Genomic DNA, 25,701 nt, shown 5'->3' on the forward strand with positions numbered 1-25,701 from the left:
AATATATATATAAATTTAAAAATTTTAGAGGGATGACCGCCCTATCCACCTTTCGTAGCTCCATAAAACAATGCGCATGGAAAACGGAGGTGCATAGAAGAAGAAGAAACCGAGATGATTAGTAAAAATTAAGGGTAAAATAGGATTGGATTTTAAGGGTCGATGGGATTTAAAAAGATGAGTTAAATAGTCAATTATTTTAACCGACAGTTAATATTGATCGATCAGTCACATCAATATTATGTTATTCTCAATAACGATGATTAACGGTGAATAATTGATTTATTATAAATTGATAATGTTAGTGACTAATTTATTGCTTTTAAAATTTTAATATGGAAAATAAAAATTTACTCTAACATTAGTGACCATTTTTGTAATTTTCTCTAAATGCATTCACAATTAACTAAAAAAAGAGCTTACAGATTTTTTTAAGAAAGAGAAATGAAATAAGAAAAAAATAAAGTTAATATGTCACACGAACTTACTTTAACGACAGTTAGCAATAATGACTATAGTAGGAAATTAGGTTTAAATGTTACTTTCGTAATAAATTTAATTTATCATTTTTATCGTTATCGTTTTTTTCCCATCAATTTAACATGAAAGGTGCTCATTTTAATTCTTAAAGTCTATTGATTGTTTTGATTAATAAAACTATAAGTTTTCCGCGTCTATAGTTTAAAGTATTATGTTAAAATATTTATTAAATACAATGATTAGCATAATTTTCTAAAAAATTATTATTTATTTCAATAAGATTAAAAGATTAGATTAAATTTTAGAGATTTTTCCTCGGTTTTATTTATTGAATATTTTAAAAATTTTATTTATTTTTAATAAATATCACATCATCAAGCCGCATTAGTAATATTAGATTATCTAGAAACTGTCAATAGACTTTGAAGACTAGGAGGAACACCCTGAACAACTTCGAGGACTAAATTGATGTAAAAAATGATAAGGATAAAACTGATAAATTGAGTATAACAGAGGGCAAGAATACCCTTAAGGATAAAAATAAATTAAAACTTAATGATTGTATCTCATAAGGTTTAAAAGTAGATGACTAAAATGCATCTAAAATGTTGGGGACTATATATGTAGTTTATCCTAAAATAAAGTATAAAGACTATATTTTAAATTTATAATAGTATAGAGACGTGTGACTGATTTATACCTATTTCCCGTTGTTACTGGCTCCTCTTAAAGAATCTAATGATCATCACTTTTGGCACTTCAATGGCTGTATATAATACGACAGAAAGCAAAGTGAGAAACTTTGGGTAGAAATTTTTGTTGCGTTAATGGAGAAGGGAGTTCAAAGATGGTTAGTGGACATATCGAAGTGGAACCCATCTTCCATCGATTTCTCATTTGCTCTTTCTCATCTTCCTCAAACCCATCATTCTTCCATCACCAGGTTTGCCTCTTCTGCAACTTTCTGGTTTTTTTCTTAATTATGTTTGGGTTTTTTTGTTTGATGATGTTGATTATGTTGCTTTGGTTCAGTATGTCTGGTTAAGTTATTGATGTATGGTATGTTTCCAAATATGATATGCTGCTTGGATAATGGATATGTATGAGCAAAGTTTGTAAAATTAAACAGATTTTTCATGGATTTTCACCTTTGTAGATTTGTGAAGATGGAGGATAGAAAGAGGGCTCTTGTTAGCTTGTTGCTTCAATACACTGTTGTACATGAGGTGCTGGGAATCCCGTTTGCCGATATCGCTATAAACCGCACATTGGAAGGCAAACCCTTTTTGGTATGGTAGAACTCGATGAACTTTTCGCTAGCTTTGATTCGAATGCCTGCAGTCTTTCTTTGTTATCATGGTTAAATGAATATTTTAGTAGAATTTGGATGGCAGATTTTATGCATATTTTTGGTAGGAATATAGCAAACTTCTGACCGAATCCAGTAGATTTTTTGGGTGTATTTGGATGGGTTGAATCATGTTTGTGGGGTTTGTGTTTTGTTTATCCCCCTTTGGCACTTCTGCAGTGTCTATGATCAGTGTCATTTTCGTTTGTGCGTACAAACCGCACATCGGAAGGCAAACCCTTTTCGGTGTGATAGAAATCAGTGAACTTATTCGATAACTTCAATTCAAATACCTGCAGCCTTTCTTTGTTTTCTTTGTTAAATGAAATTTTACTAGAATTTGGATGACAGATTGTATGCCATGCATAACTTCTGACTGAATCTATTTGATTTTTTCGGGTGTATTTGGGTAGGTTGAATCATGTTATTGGGGTTGCTGGATTGGGCTATTTCCAATTTTGCGTTTTCTTTATCCTCCATTTGGCACTTGTGCCTATGTTCGTGTTGATATTCTGTCAATAACATCTCTTGATTTCGTTTGTCGGCTTCCACGTATAGCGACTTTTATCATTCCATGAACATTCTGTATCTCCAGGAATGTGATGGATTTTGCTTGGACTTTCCCAATTTTAATTTCAATGTTTCTCATCATGGTGACTATGTGGCAATAGCATCTGAACCTCTATGCCTTGTGGGGTTGGACATCGTTAATTTTATGGTTCCCGGCAAAGAGACCGTTCGGAATACATTCAGAGTTTCTCATCATGCTTCTCAAGTTTGGAATGGGATCGGATAACAACTGCCGGTAGTGATGAGGAGGTTTTGACCGATTTTTACAGGTGTGTTTGTACAAATCTATTAAAAGTAAAACTTTTAAAAGTAATAACTGGCGTATTTTGATTAGTATTCTCAGAATTTAGTTTCTCAAATATATGTAATCGATCATAAGTTCATGATTACTAGCCGAGTTATAGCCGCACAAATTAACAGGACATCGATTGGAGTTCAATTTCTACCCCCAGTTATATAGTGTTTTTCTTGTACTTAGCAAGGAAATCATGTTGAACCCTATGCTTCAAACTATGTGTTAACTTGTATTCCCGTACTTATGGCTGTTTAACTTGCATAACACTTCTAGTTTAGAGTTGCCGATAAATCCGTTTACGGTTTGGACATGCTTTGTAGATACTGGTGTTTGAAAGAAGCGTATGTCAAAGCAATCGGGAGCGGTATAGCATATGGGTTGAATAAAGTGGAGTTTCATCACACGAACTGGACAAACCTATCTGTTAAAGTCAATGGCATTATAAATCCACAGTGGAAATTTTGGCTTTTCGATCTGGGCAAAGGACACTTGGTGAGTCCTCCATCTGATTTCCTCTGTTACTTTTATTCATTTTCTCTTTCACGGAACTGCACCGTGTAGGTTTCGAGAAACGAACATTTTAAAGTTCTGTTTGATATATGCATGGAATTAACATGATGTGCATGAGAAGAATTTGAATTCGGCAGCAATTCATCGAATCTGCTAACTTTCCACCGGAAGTGTGCCTATGTTACTCAGACTCGAGTCTCAGTGTGGGATATGGATACACGTCCGACATGAATATATTCGATCTTGAATCCTCAAAGGATCATATCGCAATACCCCATATATGGATATATGTCGTAGACCAATTAAAAAATGAAGAGTTGGAGCAACATAAGAGTCTAGAATTGGCAGAAGGCTCTGTCCCTCTCTAAGAAACCTAAATATTAAGTCGGTACTTCGGATGCAAGTAATTTCTTAAACAATAGTTTAAAATTTGTTACGCCATCGTACCGAGAATACTTTTTTTTGTTCTTTCGGGTTTATGGTAATAGGATTGGTAGAAGGGTACTCGAGTTATCCATGTAAATAGAAAGCTTTTGTTGGATTTCAGGCATCGATCGCAAGAGGGCACCCGGGATCGGCCATCGAGAGTTATAAGAGATCATTAAAACGAACAAAGTTTGATGAAGAAGAGTACAATGTGAGTCTTCATCTTCCCAATCCAAGGTTTGTCTTGAAAACTGTAGAAGAGCTCATTTCAGTCATACACAAAAGTGTGCTCGTTGATGGGAAACACAAGGTATAATAAAACGTCCCTAAAGAGGACATTGAAGTTGTTCAAACTCGAGACTCGAACTTGTTGACCCCGACTTCGAACCTTGAGAGCCAAAGGGTCGAACATATGTTACTTGGACTCGAGTGTGATTGTTATATGTCTAGCATAGGCATGTTTAATTATTTGACGATAAATATTCATATACTCTTGTACACGAAGTGCTTGAATTCAGTATCTCAAGAGATAACAATAATCTCTTAATCACTGAGATTGATTGATTCGTGCAAGTAAACATGAAATTAAATGTAATTAAACACGTAATATCTTTTATGTATGGCAAGTATTTAATTCTTGATTATGATGAGCATATACATGCTTTCTTTTCTTTGTTTTTTCCTTCTTTACGCAAATAATGAAGAGTATGCATGTGCAAATGTGATGTTAAGTGTAATTTTACTAATTACCCATCTAATGCTTAATTATGCATTGTTTTAAGTATTTGGTTTGCTAAAATTACTAATTTCATTGAATTATAATATATTAATGGCATATTCCTTTTGACAAAAAGACATCAAAGGTCCATGTGCTTTTAAAAAAGATCAATGTGGGCCTCGATTATTTTCTCTTAATGAGATCCTCCTACTCATAAAATAAACTCAATGTGGCCCTTTAATCAACATTTTCTGTTATTGACTGTTACGGTACTGACGTGACAATTCACAATGTTGATATGATAGTTCACGGTGCTGACATACACGATAATGGTTAAATGTTGTGCATAAATTGTATATGAAATTTATGTTCTTCAATTATATTTTTTTCTTAATTGTTTAGTTATTTATTTAAATCTGAATTGAAATTTAAAATAACATACGTTAAAATCGATCAAAAGAGAATGTAAAGACTAAATACTTAAGTTATGCACAATAAAGGGACTATTTGGAAAACTTTAACCACTTCTTGTTCGAATGTTAATGGCATATCCAATAATGGAAAATAACACAGTAGGGGCAAAACCGGAATAAAACTATTTCAGTGAAAGGAAGTCTGAAATCGAAGCTTCTTCTCTCCTGCATTCTTCTAAACGAGTCATCTTTTTCTTTTTTGACTTTCCAATATCGTAAATCTCCTCCCTCAGAAAATTACAAAGCTTTGGTCTTTACTTATAAACCCTCAAGCAACTGAATTTTTGTATTTGACAACTTGTTTTCTGATCATTTCTCTTTTCTGGGTAAGTTTAGTTTCAGGTTTTGGATTCTGGGTTTTTGTTTTTTGATTTAATTTCGATGTGGGTTGGCTTTAATTTTCTGTTTTTACAAAGCTTTTTTTTTTGGTAATTTGATTTTGGTTTTTTTCAGGTTGAATGCTATGAACAGCTCTTTTTTAGTTTGTGTGGTTAAGTAAATCTTGTAATGACAGCTGTTTTTGATTCTATTGATGATAATTAGGACTCGGATTCATCTTGACTTTCGTTAATTACCCGTAGTTTAGCATTTTTTTTCTGAATTATATATGAACTTTCTTTGTAGTTTTTTTCCTTCTTGAAGAAGTTAAAGATTTGAGTTTGTTTTTTTCTGAATTATATAAGGAAAAACCATTGCTGAAGAACGATTTTGATGTTGTCTGCGTTTAAAACTGCTTATTTTAGTGCAAATTTGTTGTCTTGTTTTGTCAGAACATTTAGGTGCGTCCATGGAAGCTGAGTTATCTCATGGTATTATATTGGATTTTTGGCCCCTCTGATCACTTCCCTTGTTCTTTTCCTTTGCTTGGGAGTTAGGCTGAATTATGTGCTTTGAATGCCATTGTATGACTTTATACCAGTTTTAGTCGTTACGAATGCTATTCCGATTTTCTTTTTTCGAGCAATAGATTGCATTATTGCAACTCTTGTGATGTTTCTCTGGAATTTGAATTGAAATCAGTATTTTTAGTTTAGTTACTTGGATTTTTTATGATATGTATTGTAGTTTGTAATGTATTAGTTGAATCCAACCCGGTTTCTGTCTCCTGTAATGTTGTCCTATATAGATTTTCCATTATCATGCTGAGTCCTTTTTGATCTTTCATGATGATTATGCATATATGTGTCTTCCCCCTTTATTAGTTTTGATATTGCGAAGGGTTCTTATTACCGGTAGCAAGTATTTCTTCTACAAAATGATCTTCGTATTAATGGAAATGTTGATATTTTCAGATTCTTCGTTCTACATATCTATTTCCTAGTATATCAGCCAAGATGCGTGCAACCTCATTGCTTGCACAATGCTTGCCGGGGTTGGTGCCCCAAGACCGAGGAAGCCAAAGCATGTCCTCTGTATCAGAGAAAGATGTGTATCTCTCGTCTCCGGCGGTGGAGATTCTCCCCTCAAAGGTACATTTCATCTCCCTACCAAGACGTACTTGTGAAATTTACACGTGTCAAGTATATATGGTTGAGTATCGTCTAAATAGATGGCTTACTATGTGAGTGACTTGGCGGCGGTTAAACTTGCATACAAAATTAAGACATCCGATAATTGTGCAGACAGCTCACCCTTATAAGTATGCTGGGGATAATGTAGACCTGCAAGGACTCAACGTGTTCAAGGTGTGTTGACTCATTGCTTTTTCCAGACATCTTATCTTTTCTCGCTCACCCTTATAATGTTTATTGTGGCTTAGGATATGTTTGCTGATACCTGTAAAAACTTCTACAGGGAAGAATTAGTGTCGTTGATATTATTGGTTTCACTGGTTCCGAACTGATTTCTTCAAAACCTGACGGTAAGCTAGTTATCCGCTACTTTTTGAGTCGTATATTTTATTTGTTACAAAGTATGATGTAAGTTCAAGTATTTAATACTATTTTGTTTTGCAGGGTTTCTGAAATCTTGTGACAGCTCTATTGATCTAGTTAACGTCCTTAAGCACGAGATTCGTGATGGACAATTGAGCTTTAGAGGGAAAAGGGTTCTTGAGGTAGTTCAATCATAGAAACATCTGAAAATATTATCGATCACTGCACGCAGCCTTTGTTTTCATTTCTTTGAATTAAGTTTTCAACATAAAACACGATATATAGGATTTTTCATTTTCCTTATAGAAAAACATGTTTTAGGTCCATTTAATGATATTATTAAACTGGTGAAATAAAATGCTTTGAAGGTCAAGTAGATATACTAAGACGGAAAACAATTTTGGCTTTTATGTTCGACTTGAACTAACCGACCTAAGATGCTATAAGTTGCTGCATTCTTGTGTTTCTCTGAAAGTTCTCATTTCATTTAAGGAATAAAATCTTAGAGTTATGGAACAACTTCATCGGTTTTGTAGCTTTTGATGTAGACTGTGCGCTAATTATCCTATTCGATCACTTTTACAGTTGGGTTGTAGTTACGGACTTCCCGGGATTTTTGCTTGTCTGAAGGTATACCTTTTCATTGATCTTAGATTGTTTATAAGATCTTAACTCTGGCTACTATTAATAGACTGCGAATTACATTTGTGCATATATTATTGTTGTTACTCAAGCATCAGGACTGTCTTAGCATTTTCATGTATTTGGAATGTCCTTGGAGGATCGTGTCCTCGTATCCATGCCGGATATTGGTTCGGACATGGGCGTTGGACATGAGTACTTAGTTGCCCGACTTCTTACGCTGAAAAAGAAGAGCAATTTATTTCTTATAAAGGATTAAGTTGCACCCCATTTTTTCATTTCCGATACAGGGTGCTTCCACTGTGCACTTTCAAGACCTCAGTGCGGAGAAAATTCGATGCACTACCATACCAAATGTTCTTGCAAACCTTGAGCAAGCCCGGGACAGGCAAAGCCGACAGCCGGAGAGTCCTTTGACTCCATCCAGACAAACTATTGCCCCAACAGTGCACTTCTACGCGGGGGACTGGGAAGAACTCCCCTCTGTATTATCTGTTGTCCGGAATGATGTGCCCGATCTGACTAATGGGTTGAGCTTTAGCTTCTCCGAGGAGGATTTCTTGGATGGATGCAGTAGCCAAGATGGAAGCATCATGGCACAAGAAATTTCCTCGAGGAGATCGAGAAGGCTTTCGAGAAGTCGGGCATGGGAAAGAGCTAACGAGATCGATCAAGGAGAAGGCGGTTATGATGTTATATTGATGACTGAAATCCCATACCCGGTGTCATCATTGAAGAAGTTATATGCACTAATTAAAAAGGTAAGGTTCTCATTTCGCTTTGCCTGTTTTCTTTATTATGTCCTTGCTGGTTTTATAAACGGACTGAAGTGACACTGGCATCCCGAGAAATGCATGATTTTTCGTAAGGGTGTACGTCTATAGAGCCCTACATAACACCCGAAGCCCTGATGCCGCTGCATATGTGAACTTCCTCTCTTATAGCCTCATTGCCTTTTTAACTCCGCATTTCGACATAATGTATCATTTCTAATTCTTATTATGAACAACCAGTGTCTGAGGCCTCCGTACGGAGTGGTCTACTTGGCAACGAAGAAGAACTACGTCGGCTACAACAGCCCAGCGAGGCACCTAAGAAGTCTAGTCGACGAAGAAGGCATTTTCAGAGCCCATTTGATCAAAGAGGTGACCGATAGAGATATTTGGAAGTTCTTCCTCAAGTGAAAAGTTTCAGGACTACACAAAGAACAAAAATGGCTGCTGAAGTGATTGCAAATGTTGTGCTTACTTCTGTGGTATTGGTGTTAGTTATTACATATACCAGAAATTGTTTCAATTCTTTTAATAGTAATAATCAAAGTGAAACATTTGGGAAGAATTAGTGCAGGCTAATCTTGCTATTTTTTTGTCATATTTTGTTTCATTTATTATTGTAAATCATATATATATGATTTTTCTAGTTTTCTTCATGCATTTAAAGGGGGGTTATTCTCGTACTCATGTCCGAATATGCGATACGCACAGACAGATGTTTTCGAGGAAAATGAAGAATCGATGTAACATAGATGAAACTGATAGATGAAACAACAAAAGCTTCACAATATGATCAAATTGACTACTGAAAAGTCTCAAAGATAGATAAGCAAACTAAACATCCATTGAAGTAGGCAAACTAAGTAGAAGTGCCTCTGTGGTGTAGGAACTTGTCATTGTTGCCTTGCCGCATGAAATAACAAGAAAAACGGACCGGGGCAAGACGATGCCAAAACTATACGACTCGTTAAGCATCACGACCATAAACAGTATGCATATAATAATCCGCTAGACGGGTTCAAAAGAATCGTCTTAGTTGTTGCGAACTTTCATTCCTTGAAAAAGGAGACAATACATGGATTATATGTTCTACTACTTGCATGAGAAGAACTGTGCAGGTGCCAACTAAACAAAGGGAGAAACTGCAAAGTTTCGAATTTTTATGAGTTACCCTGCCTTTGTTTTTCGCTAATCTCCGCCAAACCATCCTCCCGCAGTGCATCAGGTCAGGATTGCCATTAAGAAGAGAAGAGGAATCCCGATAACACAGCCATCATAAGCAAAATTTATTAAAATCTGGAGGAAAAATGTCGGCAAGAATCATTCACAAACGCCAAAAGTTATACGAGAGAAGCGAACTAATTTCGACAATACAAGAGGACAAATTACGAATTATCGACATGTCAAAGGAAAAAAAGTAGTTGTTTGAAAAGCAACAGGTGAATGCTTATATCGTAAACTATCTGCTGTTAAATGGTCCGACGTGCATGGAATAAGCATCAACTCATGAGGCTACTTTACCAAATTCATTTCTTTTACTAAAATTTCATGTATTCGAGTAAATAGTAATCTCACAAGGTATTTATAACAAACTGAACCAACGGAAAACATCCACTGGCTACAAAAGTCGAATCCGAACGCATGAGGCTACCGATGCATAGATTATTGATATTATCAGTTATTTTATGCCTCAATGTTGCATGGCTCAAACGAATAAGGCTACATGGATGCTGAACAATCACTGTTTAAAGATTTGAAAATTTGCAAATTATTGGGATGATAAACTGTTGCAACTGAACATGAAAGTGTGGCATAAGCTCGTAAAACAGAAGTAGAATGTTACCCTTTATATTCCCTTCAGCGTAGCCATTAAATGCCATAACCACTAAGAAAGTGTGGGCCGTTACAAATGCAAGAGCAATAATTGCAGCAATGTTAGATGAAAGCTATTAGAAAAGATAAACTTAACTTCAAGTCCAATTTTTACATGGTTCTTAATATGTGCTAATCCACAGAAAATTAAGACTACCTAAACCTTGAAATCTGTTCACTAATCCAATCTCAATCTACGGGTTGCATGATGCTTGATGCATCACATGCAAATGAAAATATACATATAGATGCGTGTAATAGAAATAAAGAAAACACAACTCACCGGAAACAAGGAAAACTGTATCTGTGAAACCGATCGACAAAATAGGTTGCTGGACCAAATGCTGGCGTTAAGAGGCTGAGACAAAAGAATACTGCACTGCATATGCTACACCATGACCTAACCCGCCAGCTGAAGCAGTTAACAGAAATTTGATATCAGTGCATAAATCAAGAAATAATGTTAACAGAGAATATAAAATGGATAAAAATGAAATTTACTATTTCCAAAAAGATCCACAAGAACAAGAGAAAAAGGGGGATCATAGTATGGCTAGACTTATGCCTTTGATCTATACTCCCATCGAACATGTCTTTCGTACAAAATGATGCTTCTCTAGAACTAAAATTTACTGCAAGTCGGCTCATAAAAATTCTGATAGAATAACTAAGACGATAGGAGGGGTCTCTTTTGCAAAATAACATAAAAATAACCTCTACTACGCCCTACAACAGTTCACCATATCCAAATTCCTTTTTTCCTATTCAAGTATAGAAGCAAGTGAAGAATGGAAGCATCTTCCAATCTTACCAAGAGCAATCTGCATCTTATCAGTCAGATACAAGCGTGGCTTCGAGACCCTATCTGCAAAAGCATCCGATATGTCTTCTAACGTCCTGAGAAAGACCAAATGCAAGCATTTATCGGCAGTGCAAAACATACTGTTATATCCAAGTAAGCAAGTACACAGACTCTATACAACTAAACAAAAAAACCATTTATATGCCTAAGCATTTGGCTCAATGAAAGATCCATATACATATAACTCCTAATGAACAAGCTTCAAAGTTCCCCCTAGAACAATGGAATAAAATGAAGGACCTAAATAACATCAACTTAATAAGTAGATTCATTCATTTTGTCATCCCAAGAAAGGATTTAAATTTCCTAAATGTTCAAAAACAATACTACTAATTGATGTCAAATTTTGTTTTCAGCTTCTGAAAAAAACAGAAAGGCAAGCAGTGATAATAATTGGCATAACAATTGGCTTACTTATAAACTTTCCAGAAAAGAAGGCGAAGACCTTCTTGAAAAGCAACAGAAGTGAATATAAGAATTGCAAAAGGAGTCGAGCACTGGCTCGAGTGGAAGTTCCTAGCTGCACAACAGGTACTGCAGGAGACAGCCCGAGATCATCTGGAATTTGAGTCGGACCACCTTGAGCAGCAATTTTGTCACAATAAGCGACCAATGCAGGGTCCATCTGTGACAGCATCCCGTCTACCTGATAAAAAAGAAACTAAAACGCTAAGAAAATTGGAAAAAAAAGGGGAAATGGTGAGACCCCAAGTAATTACACGCTTGAACAAAGTAATTTAATATTGCTCAAAATAATTTGAAAGAGCTTCAGCATGTTGCCCTTGAACCCCCAATGATTTCCACTAAAATTGATGATGAAGAACTTGAACATGATATCAAGTGCTTTGGGTGTTGGGAACCATTAGCAAGTTATACATGCTTCTCTCCTCATTGTGGGTTTAAGTTACACAAGAAATGTGCTGGGCTTCCTCTCCAAATGAACCATATGTGCCATCACAAACATCCTCTTGTTCTACAATCTAACAACGAACGGCTCTCTTGCGAAGAGGGTTTGTTTACGGTTGTACACCTTGTAAGGTTGTTATGCACATTGAATGTTTATCAGAACCTCCTGTTATTGAAGATAAAAGTCATCCACATCCACTCACTCCATTTTCAAGACGAGCACCATTCATTTGCGATGCATGTGGCACTGAAGGAACTTATGCTTCCTACATATGTTCTACATGCAATCGTACTCTCCATAAAAGGTGCATTTCGTTGCCACGCATCATCAAAAGTAAGTGGCATGATCATCGTCTCTTTCATAAATATTTTCTTCCACATGATTTTTAAAGTTCAGACTGCATAATCTGTCATGATGAAGTCATCCCAGAGCACGGAAATTACTGTTGTTCAGATTGGAATATTACATTCCATGTAAACTGCGTCACAGAGGACAAAAAATTCATATTTTATAGTTTCAGATGAAGATGAGTTATCCAATGAAAGTTCTTTCATTGTTTTGGAGAGGAATGATGCTGGAGAAGCTACAAAAATAAAACATATCAAGCATGATCATAATCTAATGTTAAGTCCTTCCGTTGGAGAGCATGAAAATAGTTGTGACGGGTGTATGTTACCAATCTCGGATCCATTCTACTTTTGTTCAGAATGTTGTTTTCTTCTTCATAAAGCTTGTGCTGTGTTACATTAGAGGAAGCATCTGTGGCGTTACTATTGCGAACCACTTCTCCATCTTATTTCAGATGAAGTTAATAAATGTGAAGAATGTTGGATAGTGTCTAATGCCTTTGCTTATTAGTGTTGTAAATGTGAGGGAAAGATATGTCTCCAATGTGTGGCTCTTACTCCTGGTGTTCGGACATGTTTGACACATGATCACCCCCTCTTTTACTACAGTGAGTATGAAGGGCAGTGCAATGCTTGTGGTGAAAATACGTTGGGTCTACTACAGAGGTAAAGATTGCCCTTTTCCCTAAAAAAATCAAATTTTTTTTAATTGAGTCAAGTCGAGTTGATCTTAGAAATAATTACAATAATACATTTCTCTATATTTTTTTTTTCAGTTTGGTCATTATTTTCAATTAGATCTATTTTTAAACATGTGTAAATGTATGCATGTATGTATGTAAAGTATGTAACGTAGAGAACAGCGATTCGCATTACTCGATAATATGAATTGGAAGGGAAAAAAAAGTCCCGACTTTAGTGAGAAAAGATGTGCATTAAAGAGACGAGAAATTAGACTCATCCTCTGCAAAACTCAAAAAATAAAACTTCAAAGTCGAAGGCTTCGGATCGTCGTCTCCTTTCAAAAATGACTTTCATTACACGACTGTACAACCTTTCCGGCTCCGGAATTCCATAGTTTCCTGTTCGCTCCACAAACAGTGCCTTTGCAGATACGGCTAAGGTTGAAATCTCATCATCCGACATTCTAGCATCCCGAGATCCATTCACGTCGGTGGAAGTGATTCATGTCATTAGTTGTTCATTTACTCTACCCAGCGGTTTGGTAGGCGGAGTTCGACGAGTGAAAAGTTGCATATGTTACCACCAAACAAAGATTAAAATCCGATCCATCATGCACCAAACAAGAGTCAGCTAATCTATACATACAGATATCACGATACCTGCAGGGGCAGCATCAGCATTCTTCTTTGGTCTTTCCGAAGCCTTGTAGCTCTGAAGATTGGTTTCTGGCTGGACATTGCGGAGTCGAGCACTGGCTCAGTGGCAGTTCCCAGCTGCACAACAGGAACTGCAGGAGACAACCCAAGAACATCTGGCATTTGAGTCGGACACCCTTGGGCGGCAATTTTGTCACAATAAGCGACCAATGCAGGGTCCATCTGTGACAGCATCCCATCTACCTGATAAAAAACAAACTGAAACGCTAAGAAAATTGAAAAAAGAAAGGAAAAGGTGAGATCCCAAGTAATTACAATAAAACTCTGGCAGAAAAGAACAAGTAAACTTACCTGACCATAGGGTAACGGAACGGAAGGCGCTAAATCTTTTATCATAAAGTACCTCCCGAGAACCTTACCCTACCAAGTTTACTTTCCTTTTTCTTCTTGGCCCTTGAACGTAGCTCTAGCGCCCCCTTTAAGCTGCCCTGCTAATTTGTTTCTGCCTTTTGAGTTTCATTTTACTCTTCTTCTACTTTGGAAAGAGACAGAAAGGAAAGGAAGGAGAAATGGAGGTGTCAAAGAATTATGGCCATCAACATCCCCTTGTGTTGTTGAACGAAGAGCAGCTCATGACCAATCAAAGTGGAACAATACTAGCTGACTGCTCCAGGTGTGGGGAGAAGGTGCCTGCTCCATGGTTTGGTTGTGCCGAGGACTGTGGGTTTTACCTTCACAAGGTATGTGCCGGCGCACCCTTAGAGCTTAATCACCCTTTCCATCAGGATCACCTTCTTGCTCTTGTGCAAAATCCAACTTATTTATGGAAATGCGATTTCTGCGATAAAGAGGGTGAGAAGTTCGTTTATCATTGCTCTTGTGGTTTGAACTTTCATATTAAATGTGCTTTGTTTACATTCAATATTGCTCAAAATATGTTGAAAGAGCTTGAGCATGTTGCCCTTGATCCCCCAAAGATTTCCACTAGAAAAGAGGATAAAGAACTCGAAGATGTTAGAAAGTGCTTTGTGTGTTGGGAACCATTAGCAAATTATGAATACTTCTCACCTAATTGTGGGTTTAATTTACACAAGAAATGTGCTGAGCTTCCTCTCCAAATGAATCATATGTTCCATCACAAACATCCTCTTGTTCTGCAATTTAACAGCCAACGGCTCTCCTGCAAGATATACCAAGATACCTTTATCGACGGATTTGTTTACGGTTGTAGGCCTTGTAAGTTTATTAGCGCCACTCGTTCTTGAAGATAACAGTCATCCGCATCCACTCATTCCATTTCCAAGATGAGTACCATTCATTTGCGATGCATGTGGTACCGAAGGAACTTATGCTTCCTACATATGCTTATGCTTCCTACATATGTTCTACATGCAACATTATACTCCATAAAGGGTGCATTTCGTTGCCACGCATCATCAAAAGTACGTGACATGATCACCGTCTTTTTAATAAATATTTTTTTCCCACATGATTTTAGAAGTTCAGACAGCGTAATTTATCATGATGAGATAATCCCAGAGCACGGATATTACTGTTGTTCAGATTGCAATATTACGTTCCATGTAAACTGCGTCACTCAGGACGAAAGTTCATATTTTATAGTTTAACCTGAGGATGAAGATGAGCTATATAATGAAAGTTCAATCACTGTTTTGGAGAGGAATGACGCTGGAGAAGCTACAAAAATAAAACATATCATGCATGATCATAACCTAATGTTATGTCCTTCCGTTGGAGAGCATGAAAATAGTTGTGACGGATGTATATTACCAATCTCGGATCCATTCTACTGTTGTTCACAATGTGTTTTTATTCTTCATAAAGCTTGTGCTGAGTTACCTCAAAAGAAGCATGTCTGGCATCACTATTGCGAATCACTTCTCCGTCTTATTTCAGACAGTTTTTAAATGTAGAAAATGTTTGCAAGTGTCTAATGCCTTTGCTTATGAGTGTTGTAAATGTAAGGGAAAGATATGTCTCCAATGTGTGGTTGCTCTTACTCCTGGTGTTTGGGCCTGTTTGACACATTATTAGCCCCTCTATTTCTACAGAGAGTGTAAAGGGGAGTGTAATGCTTGTGGTGATGAGACATGTGGACTTGGTGGATTTTCTTGTAAGGATTGCAATCTTGTGCTATCTTAAATGTTTTTCACTGCCAAGTACAGCTTGGCACAAATGCGATGGACATTCTCTCAAACTCACCGACCATCATGATAATAATTATTCAGAAAGTCATTATTGTGACATTTGCGAAGAAAGTCGAGATCCAAATCGTTGGTTCTATTGTTGTACAACATGTGATACTTCTGCTCATGTTGATTATGTTCTTGGAAGACTTCCATCCATCAAACTCGGGAACATCTACGAAGGAGAGGATCATCCACACTCACTCAGCTTTGTCAAGAAGAGCTACTACTACCCTGATTGTGATGAATGTGGCAAGCCTTGTGAAGATTTGGCTCTTGAATGCACGAAGTCCGAATGCAATTATATTGGCAACTGGGAATGTGTAGCACCTAATCATCTACGGTGGCAGTCGACCGTAGCAATGTAGGTTGCAACAAGCGCTGCTGCTGCACCAACGGTTGCGCCCGCAACGGTTGAACCAGAAACAGTTGCACCCGTAATATTTATAAAGCTTGTTGTATTTATTATCCAAACTAGGCTTTCCAGTTTTAATAGAAATGTAGGGAAACTGTGTTTTGAGTTTGAATGTGTGAAGTGTGAACGTTTGATTGTCCTTGGATTATTCAAACTATAATTGTCTGCTTTCTGTGTTTTATTTTCTCCAGTTGTTCGCATCTCTAGTTATGTTTTTGGAAGTAGAGATTGTGGATGCTTTTGAAAGTTTTATTCTGATTAATTTTCTGTCTGCTTTCGACAAGTTTCGACCAATCTGATCGGGTTATTCTCTCTTTCAAGTGAATATATTCTCATTTTCTACTATTAATCTTAATATTTAATTTCTCTCCTCTAATGGTCCTAAAATGTATAAAACTAAAAGATGTGTGTGAATGTATGTAATGTAGAGAATAGCGATTGGCCTAACTCAATAATATGAATTGAAAGGAAATAATAAAAAAAAAGTGCCGACTTTACGACAACTACCCGAGTAAAAGTTCTCTTTGTGAGAAAAGAGGCCTTAAAGAAACGAGAAATTAGACTCATCCTCTGCAAAACTCAACAAAAACTTCAAAATCGAAGGCCTCGGATCATCGTCTCCAATACCTTTCTCCCTACTTTCAAAAATGCCTTTCATTATACGACTGTACACCCTTTCCAGCTCCGGAATCCCGTAGTTTCTTGTTCGCTCCACAAACAGTTTCTTTGCGGATTCGGCTAAGGTTGAAATCTCATCATCCGACATTCTAGCGTCCCGAGATCCATTAAAATCTGTTGAAGTTTCTTGCTGCTTACGATAACCCAAAATAGGTTCAGCCCCTCACAGTGTATCTCGCTTACCTCTGGAATTTGAGGTGACTTTGTTTGCACTGAATCCGCAGTCTGGGATTTGTCATCTGCGTCGGCACACGGATTAACAGGTAAGGGATGAACATTGAGAATACTTCTAACTGAATATAGGCAGAGTGATTCATGTCACATTCATTGTTCATTTACTCTACCCGACGGTTCGAGGATACAGTGGTTCAAGCCAGCACAACATATAGGCAGAGTGATTCATGTCATTCGTTGTTCATTTACTCTACCCCCACGGTTTGGTAGGCGGAGTTCGACAAGTGAAAAGTGCATTTGTTAACAAATAAAGCTTAAAATCCGACCCATCATACACCAAACAAGAGTCTGCTAATCTATATATACAGTTACCAATATACCTGCAGGGGCAGCATCAGCATTCTTCTTTGGCCTTTTCAAAGCCTCATGGCTTTGAAGATTGGTTTCTGGCTGGACATTGCGGAGTCGAGCACTGGCTCGAGTGGAAGTACCTAGCTGCACAACAGGTATTGCAGGAGACAGCCCAAGATCATCTGGAATTTGAGTCGGACCCCCTTGGGCGGCAATTTTGTCACAATCAGCGATCAATGCAGGGTCCATCTGTGACAGCATACCATCTACCTGATAGAAAAGAAACTAAAACGCTAAGAAAATTGAAAAAAAAAAGGAAGGGAAAGGGGAGACCCTTGGTAATTACAATAAAACACTGGCAGAAAAGAACAAGTAAACTTACTGTCGCGTAATTCACAAGCTCTACTAACGATTCTAGCACCATTATAATCATCTCCATTGTAAACCTGAAATTCAGGATAGCAAACGAATCAGGCACGGGTAGACTTGCAGGAGGGAACAACACAAAAGAGCCACACAAAGCAACAAATGAAAATTGGACCTCGTTATCGTAAATCAAGTTGCTAGACTTTTTGAACAAAATTTGAAATTTGAAACTTCCAGTTACTCGATAAAAACCTAAAATTCCTAACAATAAACCAAAACTGCATATCAGATTATTTAAAAACGCTTTTTGGCAAGTGTTTGCCACAGCGAGTCTCCATGTGTTAGCAAATCACATGTTTATCTTAAAATAAGAACTCGAAATAGATTAGATTTCGGATTTGACAAACCCACACCTTTGCGTTGGTTACAATCAGGTCAACATCTTGCACAAAAGCAGAACAGGTAAGATATTGTCCAGAGTCAACCCGCTGCAATAAAGTAGCAATGTCCATGGGGTTCTGGATTATCGAGTGGTAGTTTGGAGCGTCCTCATCAGTAACCGGGTAATGGAAGGCACTAAATCTTTTATCATAAAGTACCCTGCAACATGATCAACCATCGTTTCTAAAGTGTACTAATAGTTAAATATAGAAGCAGAAGATATCAATCAACAATAAATTAAAACCTAGAAGCCCATCCTATGCCAACTTTGGGGCAAGGCAACAAATATAAGTTAATATAATTAAGGATCGCATGGAAGGAGATCTTACGACCCAAAACACATTCATGAACCATCTTGGAAAGATCCAACAATGATACTACGAGGAGGCAAAAACCACACCACAACAGAATATCAGCTTAACCACATCTCGAAAAGTTGATTTTCTCTTTTATTCTTTTTTTTCTCATGGTTATAATTTTATAATTTTTTTCCACAAGCTTTTTCATTTTCTAAACTGAAATTTCTCTTAAAGTCACTTGACAGAACAGTTCTACAGGAATATACCTAATAACTTTGGATGATTCTTTCGAAAGCTTTAAGCCATCCTCCAACATTAGTTATATTGTTTTCAATTTCCAGAATTTGAACTCCAAATTAGAACCTTAGTTCCACTTCCAGCAACTATTTCTCTTAAAGCTACACCCAAATCAATTGAAATATGCTCCACAGAGCTTCCATCGCAAAGAGAAAGGAATAGCAATCAATGAAAGGGGCAGGGAACAATAAAGGAAAGGACCCTAAGTTAAATCTTACACTATATTACATAATTAGGACTGATAAATTTACCGGTTGCAGACATCTCTGAGGCACATGCGTAAGCGACGAATTGCATGTTGCTCGGCCTCTACTTTGGCCTTCAATTCTGAGACCTTTGGTCCACTTTCCACTTTTGACGCCTTGGGAAGTTCAGGAAGGGATTTTGGTTCCTGTGACTTTTTGGCCATAGCCTCCAACAATACTGATAATGCAGCTTCAATTAAACGGTCAAAAAACAAAGATCTATCTTCAGTTGAAGGTTTGTCCAATTGATAGCTGACAAAAAAAATTAAATACGTGACTGTCAAACTAAGTTTTAATAAACAAAAAGACATGTAAATAAATGCTGCAGGCGAATTGGGTAAAAAAGGTCCTCCTCATGAATATTACCCAAATAAAAGCAAGACAAAACAGAAAAAATGTAATACAAGAATATCATTCTACTCGTATATTGAATTTCTGAAAAAAATGTGTGAAACTATGATGTTTCACATGTCATATCAGCATAAAAGAGAATGCAGTTGGATTGCATTCTGTTGTGGTATGCCTCAACAAGATCTGTAACTTGCATGAAAGGCCAATAATGGTTTATTTACTGAAAACAATACTTAAAGGTGACAGCAATAACCAACTCAGATTATGGAAAATAATTGGCAAAAAGGTCAACATTATGCCCATATAGTCACAAAAATGAAGGGCGGAAATGCATAAAAGGTCATTTTAAGGATTAGATACACGTACACACTACGCTGAGGAAATACTGAACAGGGATTCCCATCTAATTCAGCAAGTGAAGTTGATGAAGTTCCAAGTAGCAATATGGGTAAGTCTGAAGGCAACTCTTCTAAAAGGGTAAGCAGAACAGCTCTTAGCTGTTCATATGCCTGCAACAACAGATTCATCGAACTTAGAAAACAAAAGAAAATACAAATAGTACACTAAAAAACAAGACCTGAAAATTCCATATGCCAACACACTAAGTGCATTCATTTGAACTAATACTTTTAAAAGAAAAGGAGGCCTCGTTAAACAGATTTGAACTAATACTTAAAATCCGAATCAGATTTGAATAGTTGCTTAATGCATGAAGCACTCACGTTATCCCACCACAGATTAAACTGAGGTATATATAGTATAGATGGTGTGGTTCTTCTTGCTTCACCAAATATATGCACCAACGCTTCCTCCGGTGTCTTTGCACTAGGATCCGAAAGAAGTGATGGAAGACCAAGAGGATGTACAGGAAATTTCTCTAGCTCGTGTAAAATTGCTGGTCCAAGATGATCCTGTATAACTAGATCAGTAAGTATATTCAGTTTCTGGCCCAATAATTACAGTTACAAAAATTCAAGGGTACGCAAATATTTACCAAGCCAGAACCATCACCACCATATAGTAGCAGTCGAGGCCTATAAACAAGAGGAATTGCTGATCCATATGAAAGCAACGAAAGCTTAGTCAACTCGGATGAAATTGTCAGGGGAGGAAATATGTCAGATATATAGTTCATGCTTTCTTAAGATGTCTCTTCAGGCATGGTGCAACTACCAAAGACAACGGTCTAGAGTGAACAATGGAACCTCTTTGAGCAGCAGGAGTAATTGTTGACATAGCCTCTATAAAGTGATGCTTTTCCACCTTCACCGAGTCAACATCTATCAGAAATTTGTCATCACTAGTGTACACTTGCGGGTATTTTTCACGAAAAGCACGAATAGCAGCTTCAGTGCATAGAGCCTTCAAATCTGCACCACAGTATCCCACACAACTAGCTGCAAGTTCCATTTTAAGTTCCTTCGAAGGATGTTTCTTCCACTTCCGAGTGTGAATATCCAATATTTCAGCACGTGCTTCACATCCAGGTAATGGAAAATTGAATTCACGATCGAATCGCCCAGGGCGCCTTAAAGCTCCATCAATAGCATCAATCCTATTAGTAGCTCCAATCAAAATGACTTGTCCACGGGAGTCAAGACCGTCCATGAGGGCAAGCAAAGTGGACACAATAGAGTTGTGGATCTGCTCTTGTTTACTAGACCTCACAGGGGCAAGCCCATCTATCTCATCAAAAAAAATAATGGAAGGCTGATTCCTTTGTGCCTCCTCAAAAAGAAGTTTCAATTGTCTTTCAGCCTCACCAACCCACTTACTAAGCACATCGGCACCCTTTCGCATGTAAAAACTGACTTTCTGACCAGCCTTTGAAGCGGCACTTGCTAAAGCTCTGGCAATCAATGTCTTACCAGTGCCAGGGGGACCACACAACAGAACACCCCTAGGTGGAGTGATGTGATAACTTGCAAAGAAATCTGGATACAGCAAGGGGAAAAAGACCATTTCCTTCAAAGCATCAACATATTCAGAAAGCCCGCCTATTTCATCAAAGCTTACACTTTCATCAACCTGTAAGGGTTGAATATCTGCCCCTCCTTTAGAGCTGGGTCCAGCAGTCTGAATCCCAGAAGTCAAAGTAGCAAAAGCATCACTTTGATTTCCCCAACCCGATGCAGCAACATTTAATCCCCATGCTGTTGTCCCATGCATGTCTAATCCCCCAAACAGCCAAGGTGGTCCAGATCTGCTTCCACCTCGACCCCAAGGAATAGCAGGACCTTGATCCAGCTCATCCACAAGAATAGAATCATCAGAATCCTCAGCTCTTGTTAGACGATGACGCTTATGGACACGTGAGCCACCCTTCCTAACATCCCTGCTGACCTTAGTCCCCATTCCTTGACGTAAAACCCTCCGAGGAGATCTAGATCTTTGCTTGCTCTCATCCATAGATAGCCTGTGTACATCAGCACGATTTCGAAGATCATATCGCCTCCTTCCTTCCTTCTCTCTCCACCCTCTTCATCATCGCCTTCATCCTCTTCTTCATCTTCACCCTCAGCTTCTTCATCACCCTCATCTTCAGCATCATTTTGGTCATCATCTGCAACCTCATCATCTATATCATTCCCATTTTCACTTTCATCTTCTCCAACTTTCTCCTCCGAAGTACTTTGCTCATCACCATAATCAAAATTGTTCTGCTTAATTGCAGCTGATTTTGAACGACGAGGGCGTAATCCTTCACGTCGAGGAGTTTCTTTAGTCTCCATGCTCTTTTTCTGCTTGGGAGAAGGAGACTCATCTTGACTTACACTGTTAGCAACCCGATTCCTCATTGGTCGATATGAAGGTCTCTGAAAAAAGTAAATAGTGAGGAGTTGAAATGGAATAAGCTTTTGTGATGTGATAAAATTTATGTTTCATTAAATGTGAGAAAATTAATCCAATTCCAAAAATTTTGTATGCTTGGACGGTACCATCATGTCTTCATCCCCTGAACCGGAACTCTCAGTATAACCAGCTAGATTCACAGAAACTCTCCTCTTTCTAGATGAACGCCGAAGATTGACCGTGCCTGACTGCATAAGACAATGAATAAAATTAATCAAATTCACAAATCACAATGCAAGACATCATAGAAAAAAATGAGTCATTTAATCAAATCAGCTTCAAGGAAAGAGGCAATGATATGAAAACATGCAAAGACACAACTTATTAAAGAAAACCTACATAAAACATATCCTCCTACAACAATGCCTGACATAACTAAGAACAAAGGAATTTACATTTTGATCTAAAAGGCCACAGAAGGAACTTGTATCTGAAAGTGAATATAAATTATATAATACAGCCACAGCACAAAAAAAGTGTCTCAAAAGAAGGTATATTAAAATATTCTAAACATCAGTGTCCACTAATATGTTCCTTTTCTTTAATTGCAGCCATAGAAAATAACTTAAACGCCTTCTTTTTCTTTTTGCTTTCAGAAGAAATCAAACAAAATTTTACATTTCTGAAAAGTGTAAACTAAATATTTGATGTAGACTGATTATGAGACATTGATGTTCTATTTTAGTTATGGTTCATTTTGAATTAATTCAACTCTGCTTTTTAACTTCTCCTCTGCAGCAACTTTTCAAGAAGCAATAGCAAAAATTAAGTTGCAAGAGCAACTGGCAATCGGAGCTTTAATGCAACACATTTTCAAAACAACTATAGTCACAAAAGAATTATGTTTCCAAGTAATCTACAGCCTAGAAAAACTTCACATTAAAAAGGATGAGCTAAAAATGTTCTCACAACAGCTTAAAGAATATCAGCATGGCATATACAGTCAAAAAAGTTTGTATAACTTACATTGCTGTTTGAAGCACGCACCGGCCGATCCCCCGAACGCAACATTTTGGCAATGCGAGAAGCTGCTGTCCTTGTCTTTGTCTTGCTCTTCTTTCGAATGATGGTAGGACTGTAATACAAATATGGTCGGCCATATACTTTTGGCCTTCTCCTAAGCCTATCACTTGAGCGCACAGGCCTAGTAATTGGCCCATCTCCTTGACCAGACCTCTTTGGATACATAGGCAAACGCTAGCTTTGCAGAGTATAGTCTTCCATAAACTCTGTAAGTACACCTTAAAATTGAAAAGTACTAACAATAACAAGCAGACATTCCAAATTGCTATGCCTGAACTTTCTTACATGACTAACTTCTCAGTTATCTAAAAAACATACCACAGTTAATGGTAAATGATTCTGGACAATTATAACAAATACCATATGGAGCAATAATGTACCATAAAACAGCGTAACTAAAAAATTCAATGAAATTAACCAGTCCACATTTTTGACACACAATGTCATGAAAGAGGCCACAGGATCACCCCTGTTAGTTGCCACACATTTCCATTGAAATATATAGAGTTCGAGATCAATGGTGCTAGCAGGCTGTGGAGGAACTTATTCAACAAGGAACTAAAGATTTAAGAATAAACAGTGTGAGTCAGATAGTTCTAGGACCAATGCTTCAATAAGGGAGTTGTCAGTACACTGTAGATTACAGGAAAAAGGGCAGGGGAGGGGTATGAGATGGGCTTGAAGGATATGTAGAGAACTATAAAATGCTCATTGTTACTTTCTAATCATATTTTCCATGATTTAATAACTCTATCCTTCTTAAACACATTTCAAAGTCTATACACAGAGAACGAATTTATGCGTAGGTATAACTGGAGAATGAAGACAAATGTCTCCAACCTTCAAGGTCTTTTTAAATAACTCTAAGCTCCAGTTAACCCAGTAAATCTAGATTTTAAATATGCAACACCATTTTCATCAACAACTAAGGAGCATACAATATATCAAACCATTAACAGCTCAATGCTAATTCCACAGTAAAATAAATTTTTAATTTCGCCTATATAAAAAATACAGTGTTCACTTCTCCCTCACGCATGCATGGGGAGAAAAGCTCAAAACAAACCATATCCTTCATTTGTTGCAATTTGAAATTAAATATTAGCACAACGATGAAAGGATTAACTCAAACAAAAGCAAGTATTTCAGGTAATTGCGATTATTCAATCTCCTCCTCCGGAAATAATCAAAATCAACTGCAAAATCTAACAAATTAATCACAAACAGACACTGGAGCAGTTCATGCACATGCAATTGCATGTTTCTTATATACTGTAAAATAAAAAACAGAGGAGCGGAGAACAGAGAGAAAAGGCAAAAAATGCAAAATCCTATAAGAACGGAGTTAAACTAAATCAAATAACATACAAGATAAATCTTAAATTTACTAAACAAAACAATATACTCTGATTTTTTTCCTATGAAATGAAACATATATTGTTTTAAACGACGGAGAGCAAGAGGATTAGAATCGGAGATTTTGCTTTTCATACCTAATCAGAAAACTAGCTGCCACAGACGAGAAAGTGCGAGAAAAAGAAAAAGCAGAGTGGTTAAAACCTCGGGAGCTTTGGAAGGGAGAGAGCTCGAAGTTTTATAAACCAAAAACCTAGGAAGAGAGAGAGCCAAGGGGAAACGAGTTCTCTCTGAGTTCATTCGACTCACGAGTCCGCAGAATGGGACCATCAAGAGGTAGGCCCCACTTTGAAACGTCGGAACGAAATGAAAAACTGTCGTGAAATCGTAACGAGAACGGGTCAGAGAGCCAATGTGAATTCGCCACGTGTCAAATTGTTTATGTTTTATTTTTTATTTAAACACTAATATTCGATTAACTAATCCATATTAAATACTACAAAGACGTATTATAAATTTACGACTCACTTAATTCAGTTTGTTTTATCCGAAAGTGTTAGAAATTTAAATTTCTGATTTTATTTTAAAAAATTAATATTTTATCCCATTAGATCAACTAATTGCGAGTATTTCTGATTAAATTTTGATTTTTGATGATAGTTTATTTCAAAATTTTAATCTTTCAAATGTAATTTATATTATTTTAAATAAGTTTAGATAATATTTTAATTTTAATAAAAAAATAGTCAATTGGAAAAATAATTTAAACATAAAATCAAACTTAGCATTCTCACATACTTATCTTCTTAAAAAATAATTAAATATTAAATATTATTATCAAACACTTTTTAATAATTAAGCATTGGAATTTTTTTGTTTTAATGAAATGAATTTTTTCAATGATATATCAGATACGCATTAACTGTTTTATCTTAAATAAAAATTAAATAATTTTTCTACATGTAAATATATATTTCTTTTATTTTGATTTTAATCCGACTGGAATTATTTATTTTAAATATTAATTAAGAATACATGACAGTGAAAAATAACTATATCACTAATATATTAAATAATAGTTATTAATTTAAAATAAATGAAATAAAATAGAACTCAATTAGAGTTTAGTTAGACAACGTATAAAGATAATTTGAAAACTAATTATACTTTTATTATTTTTTAATTAAAAATCAAATTATTGATGTCAC

The 25,701-nt window shown here is 36.7% G+C and overlaps 3 protein-coding genes and 2 pseudogenes across 5 annotated transcripts; 3 read left to right on the forward strand and 2 right to left on the reverse strand.

Moving 5' to 3' along the window:
- The first annotated feature begins 1,194 nt into the window (after nt 1-1,194).
- On the forward strand, nt 1,195-4,130 carry LOC120114069 (L-aminoadipate-semialdehyde dehydrogenase-phosphopantetheinyl transferase-like). Its single transcript, XM_039135092.1, is given in 6 exon segments — nt 1,195-1,423; nt 1,637-1,769; nt 2,424-2,565; nt 2,568-2,667; nt 3,014-3,185; nt 3,751-4,130. Coding segments are annotated over 6 exon segments (858 nt in total). The 5' UTR covers nt 1,195-1,307; the 3' UTR covers nt 3,946-4,130.
- Nucleotides 4,131-4,989: 859 nt separating this feature from the next.
- Nucleotides 4,990-8,696, forward strand: LOC120114045. 3 transcript variants are annotated; one of them, XM_039135080.1, is made up of 8 exons: nt 4,990-5,146; nt 6,113-6,289; nt 6,443-6,505; nt 6,615-6,681; nt 6,776-6,876; nt 7,280-7,324; nt 7,627-8,097; nt 8,350-8,696. In XM_039135080.1, exons 2-8 carry the CDS (start codon nt 6,155-6,157, stop codon nt 8,518-8,520), a joined length of 1,053 nt encoding a protein of 350 aa, XP_038991011.1. In that variant the 5' UTR covers nt 4,990-5,146; nt 6,113-6,154; the 3' UTR covers nt 8,521-8,696. The 3 variants fall into 3 exon arrangements, with proteins under 3 accessions (XP_038991011.1, XP_038991018.1, XP_038991014.1); XM_039135087.1 differs by having other exon boundaries at nt 6,150-6,289; XM_039135083.1 differs by having other exon boundaries at nt 4,991-5,146; nt 6,142-6,289.
- A 452-nt stretch (nt 8,697-9,148) lies between these two features.
- On the reverse strand, nt 9,149-13,243 carry LOC120218605 (annotated as a pseudogene).
- A 763-nt stretch (nt 13,244-14,006) lies between these two features.
- On the forward strand, nt 14,007-16,012 carry LOC120218615. Its single transcript, XM_039215552.1, has 2 exons — nt 14,007-14,673; nt 15,624-16,012. Exons 1-2 carry the CDS (start codon nt 14,007-14,009, stop codon nt 16,010-16,012), a joined length of 1,056 nt encoding a protein of 351 aa, XP_039071483.1.
- Nucleotides 16,013-16,498: 486 nt separating this feature from the next.
- LOC120114091 lies at nt 16,499-24,780 on the reverse strand (annotated as a pseudogene).
- Between the last annotated feature and the right edge of the window lie 921 nt (nt 24,781-25,701).

The sequence above is a fragment of the Hibiscus syriacus genome, unplaced genomic scaffold, assembly GCF_006381635.1.
Source record: "Hibiscus syriacus cultivar Baekdansim isolate YM2019G1 unplaced genomic scaffold, ASM638163v2 tig00000778_pilon, whole genome shotgun sequence".
Classification (NCBI taxonomy): Eukaryota; Viridiplantae; Streptophyta; class Magnoliopsida; order Malvales; family Malvaceae; genus Hibiscus; species Hibiscus syriacus.

What these genes read in the sequence shown, in the direction of transcription:
- LOC120114045 (XM_039135080.1), top strand. Translation starts at nt 6,155, where the DNA reads ATGCGTGCAACCTCATTGCTTGCACAATGCTTGCCGGGGTTGGTGCCC. An exon ending in AAGGACTCAACGTGTTCAAG is followed by an intron (nt 6,506 to 6,614) that starts GTGTGTTGACTC and finishes AAACTTCTACAG; the next exon opens with GGAAGAATTAGTGTCGTTGA. An exon ending in GGATTTTTGCTTGTCTGAAG is followed by an intron (nt 7,325 to 7,626) that starts GTATACCTTTTC and finishes TTTCCGATACAG; the next exon opens with GGTGCTTCCACTGTGCACTT.
- LOC120218615 (XM_039215552.1), top strand. Translation starts at nt 14,007, where the DNA reads ATGGAGGTGTCAAAGAATTATGGCCATCAACATCCCCTTGTGTTGTTG. An exon ending in TGTTTACGGTTGTAGGCCTT is followed by an intron (nt 14,674 to 15,623) that starts GTAAGTTTATTA and finishes TGCCAAGTACAG; the next exon opens with CTTGGCACAAATGCGATGGA.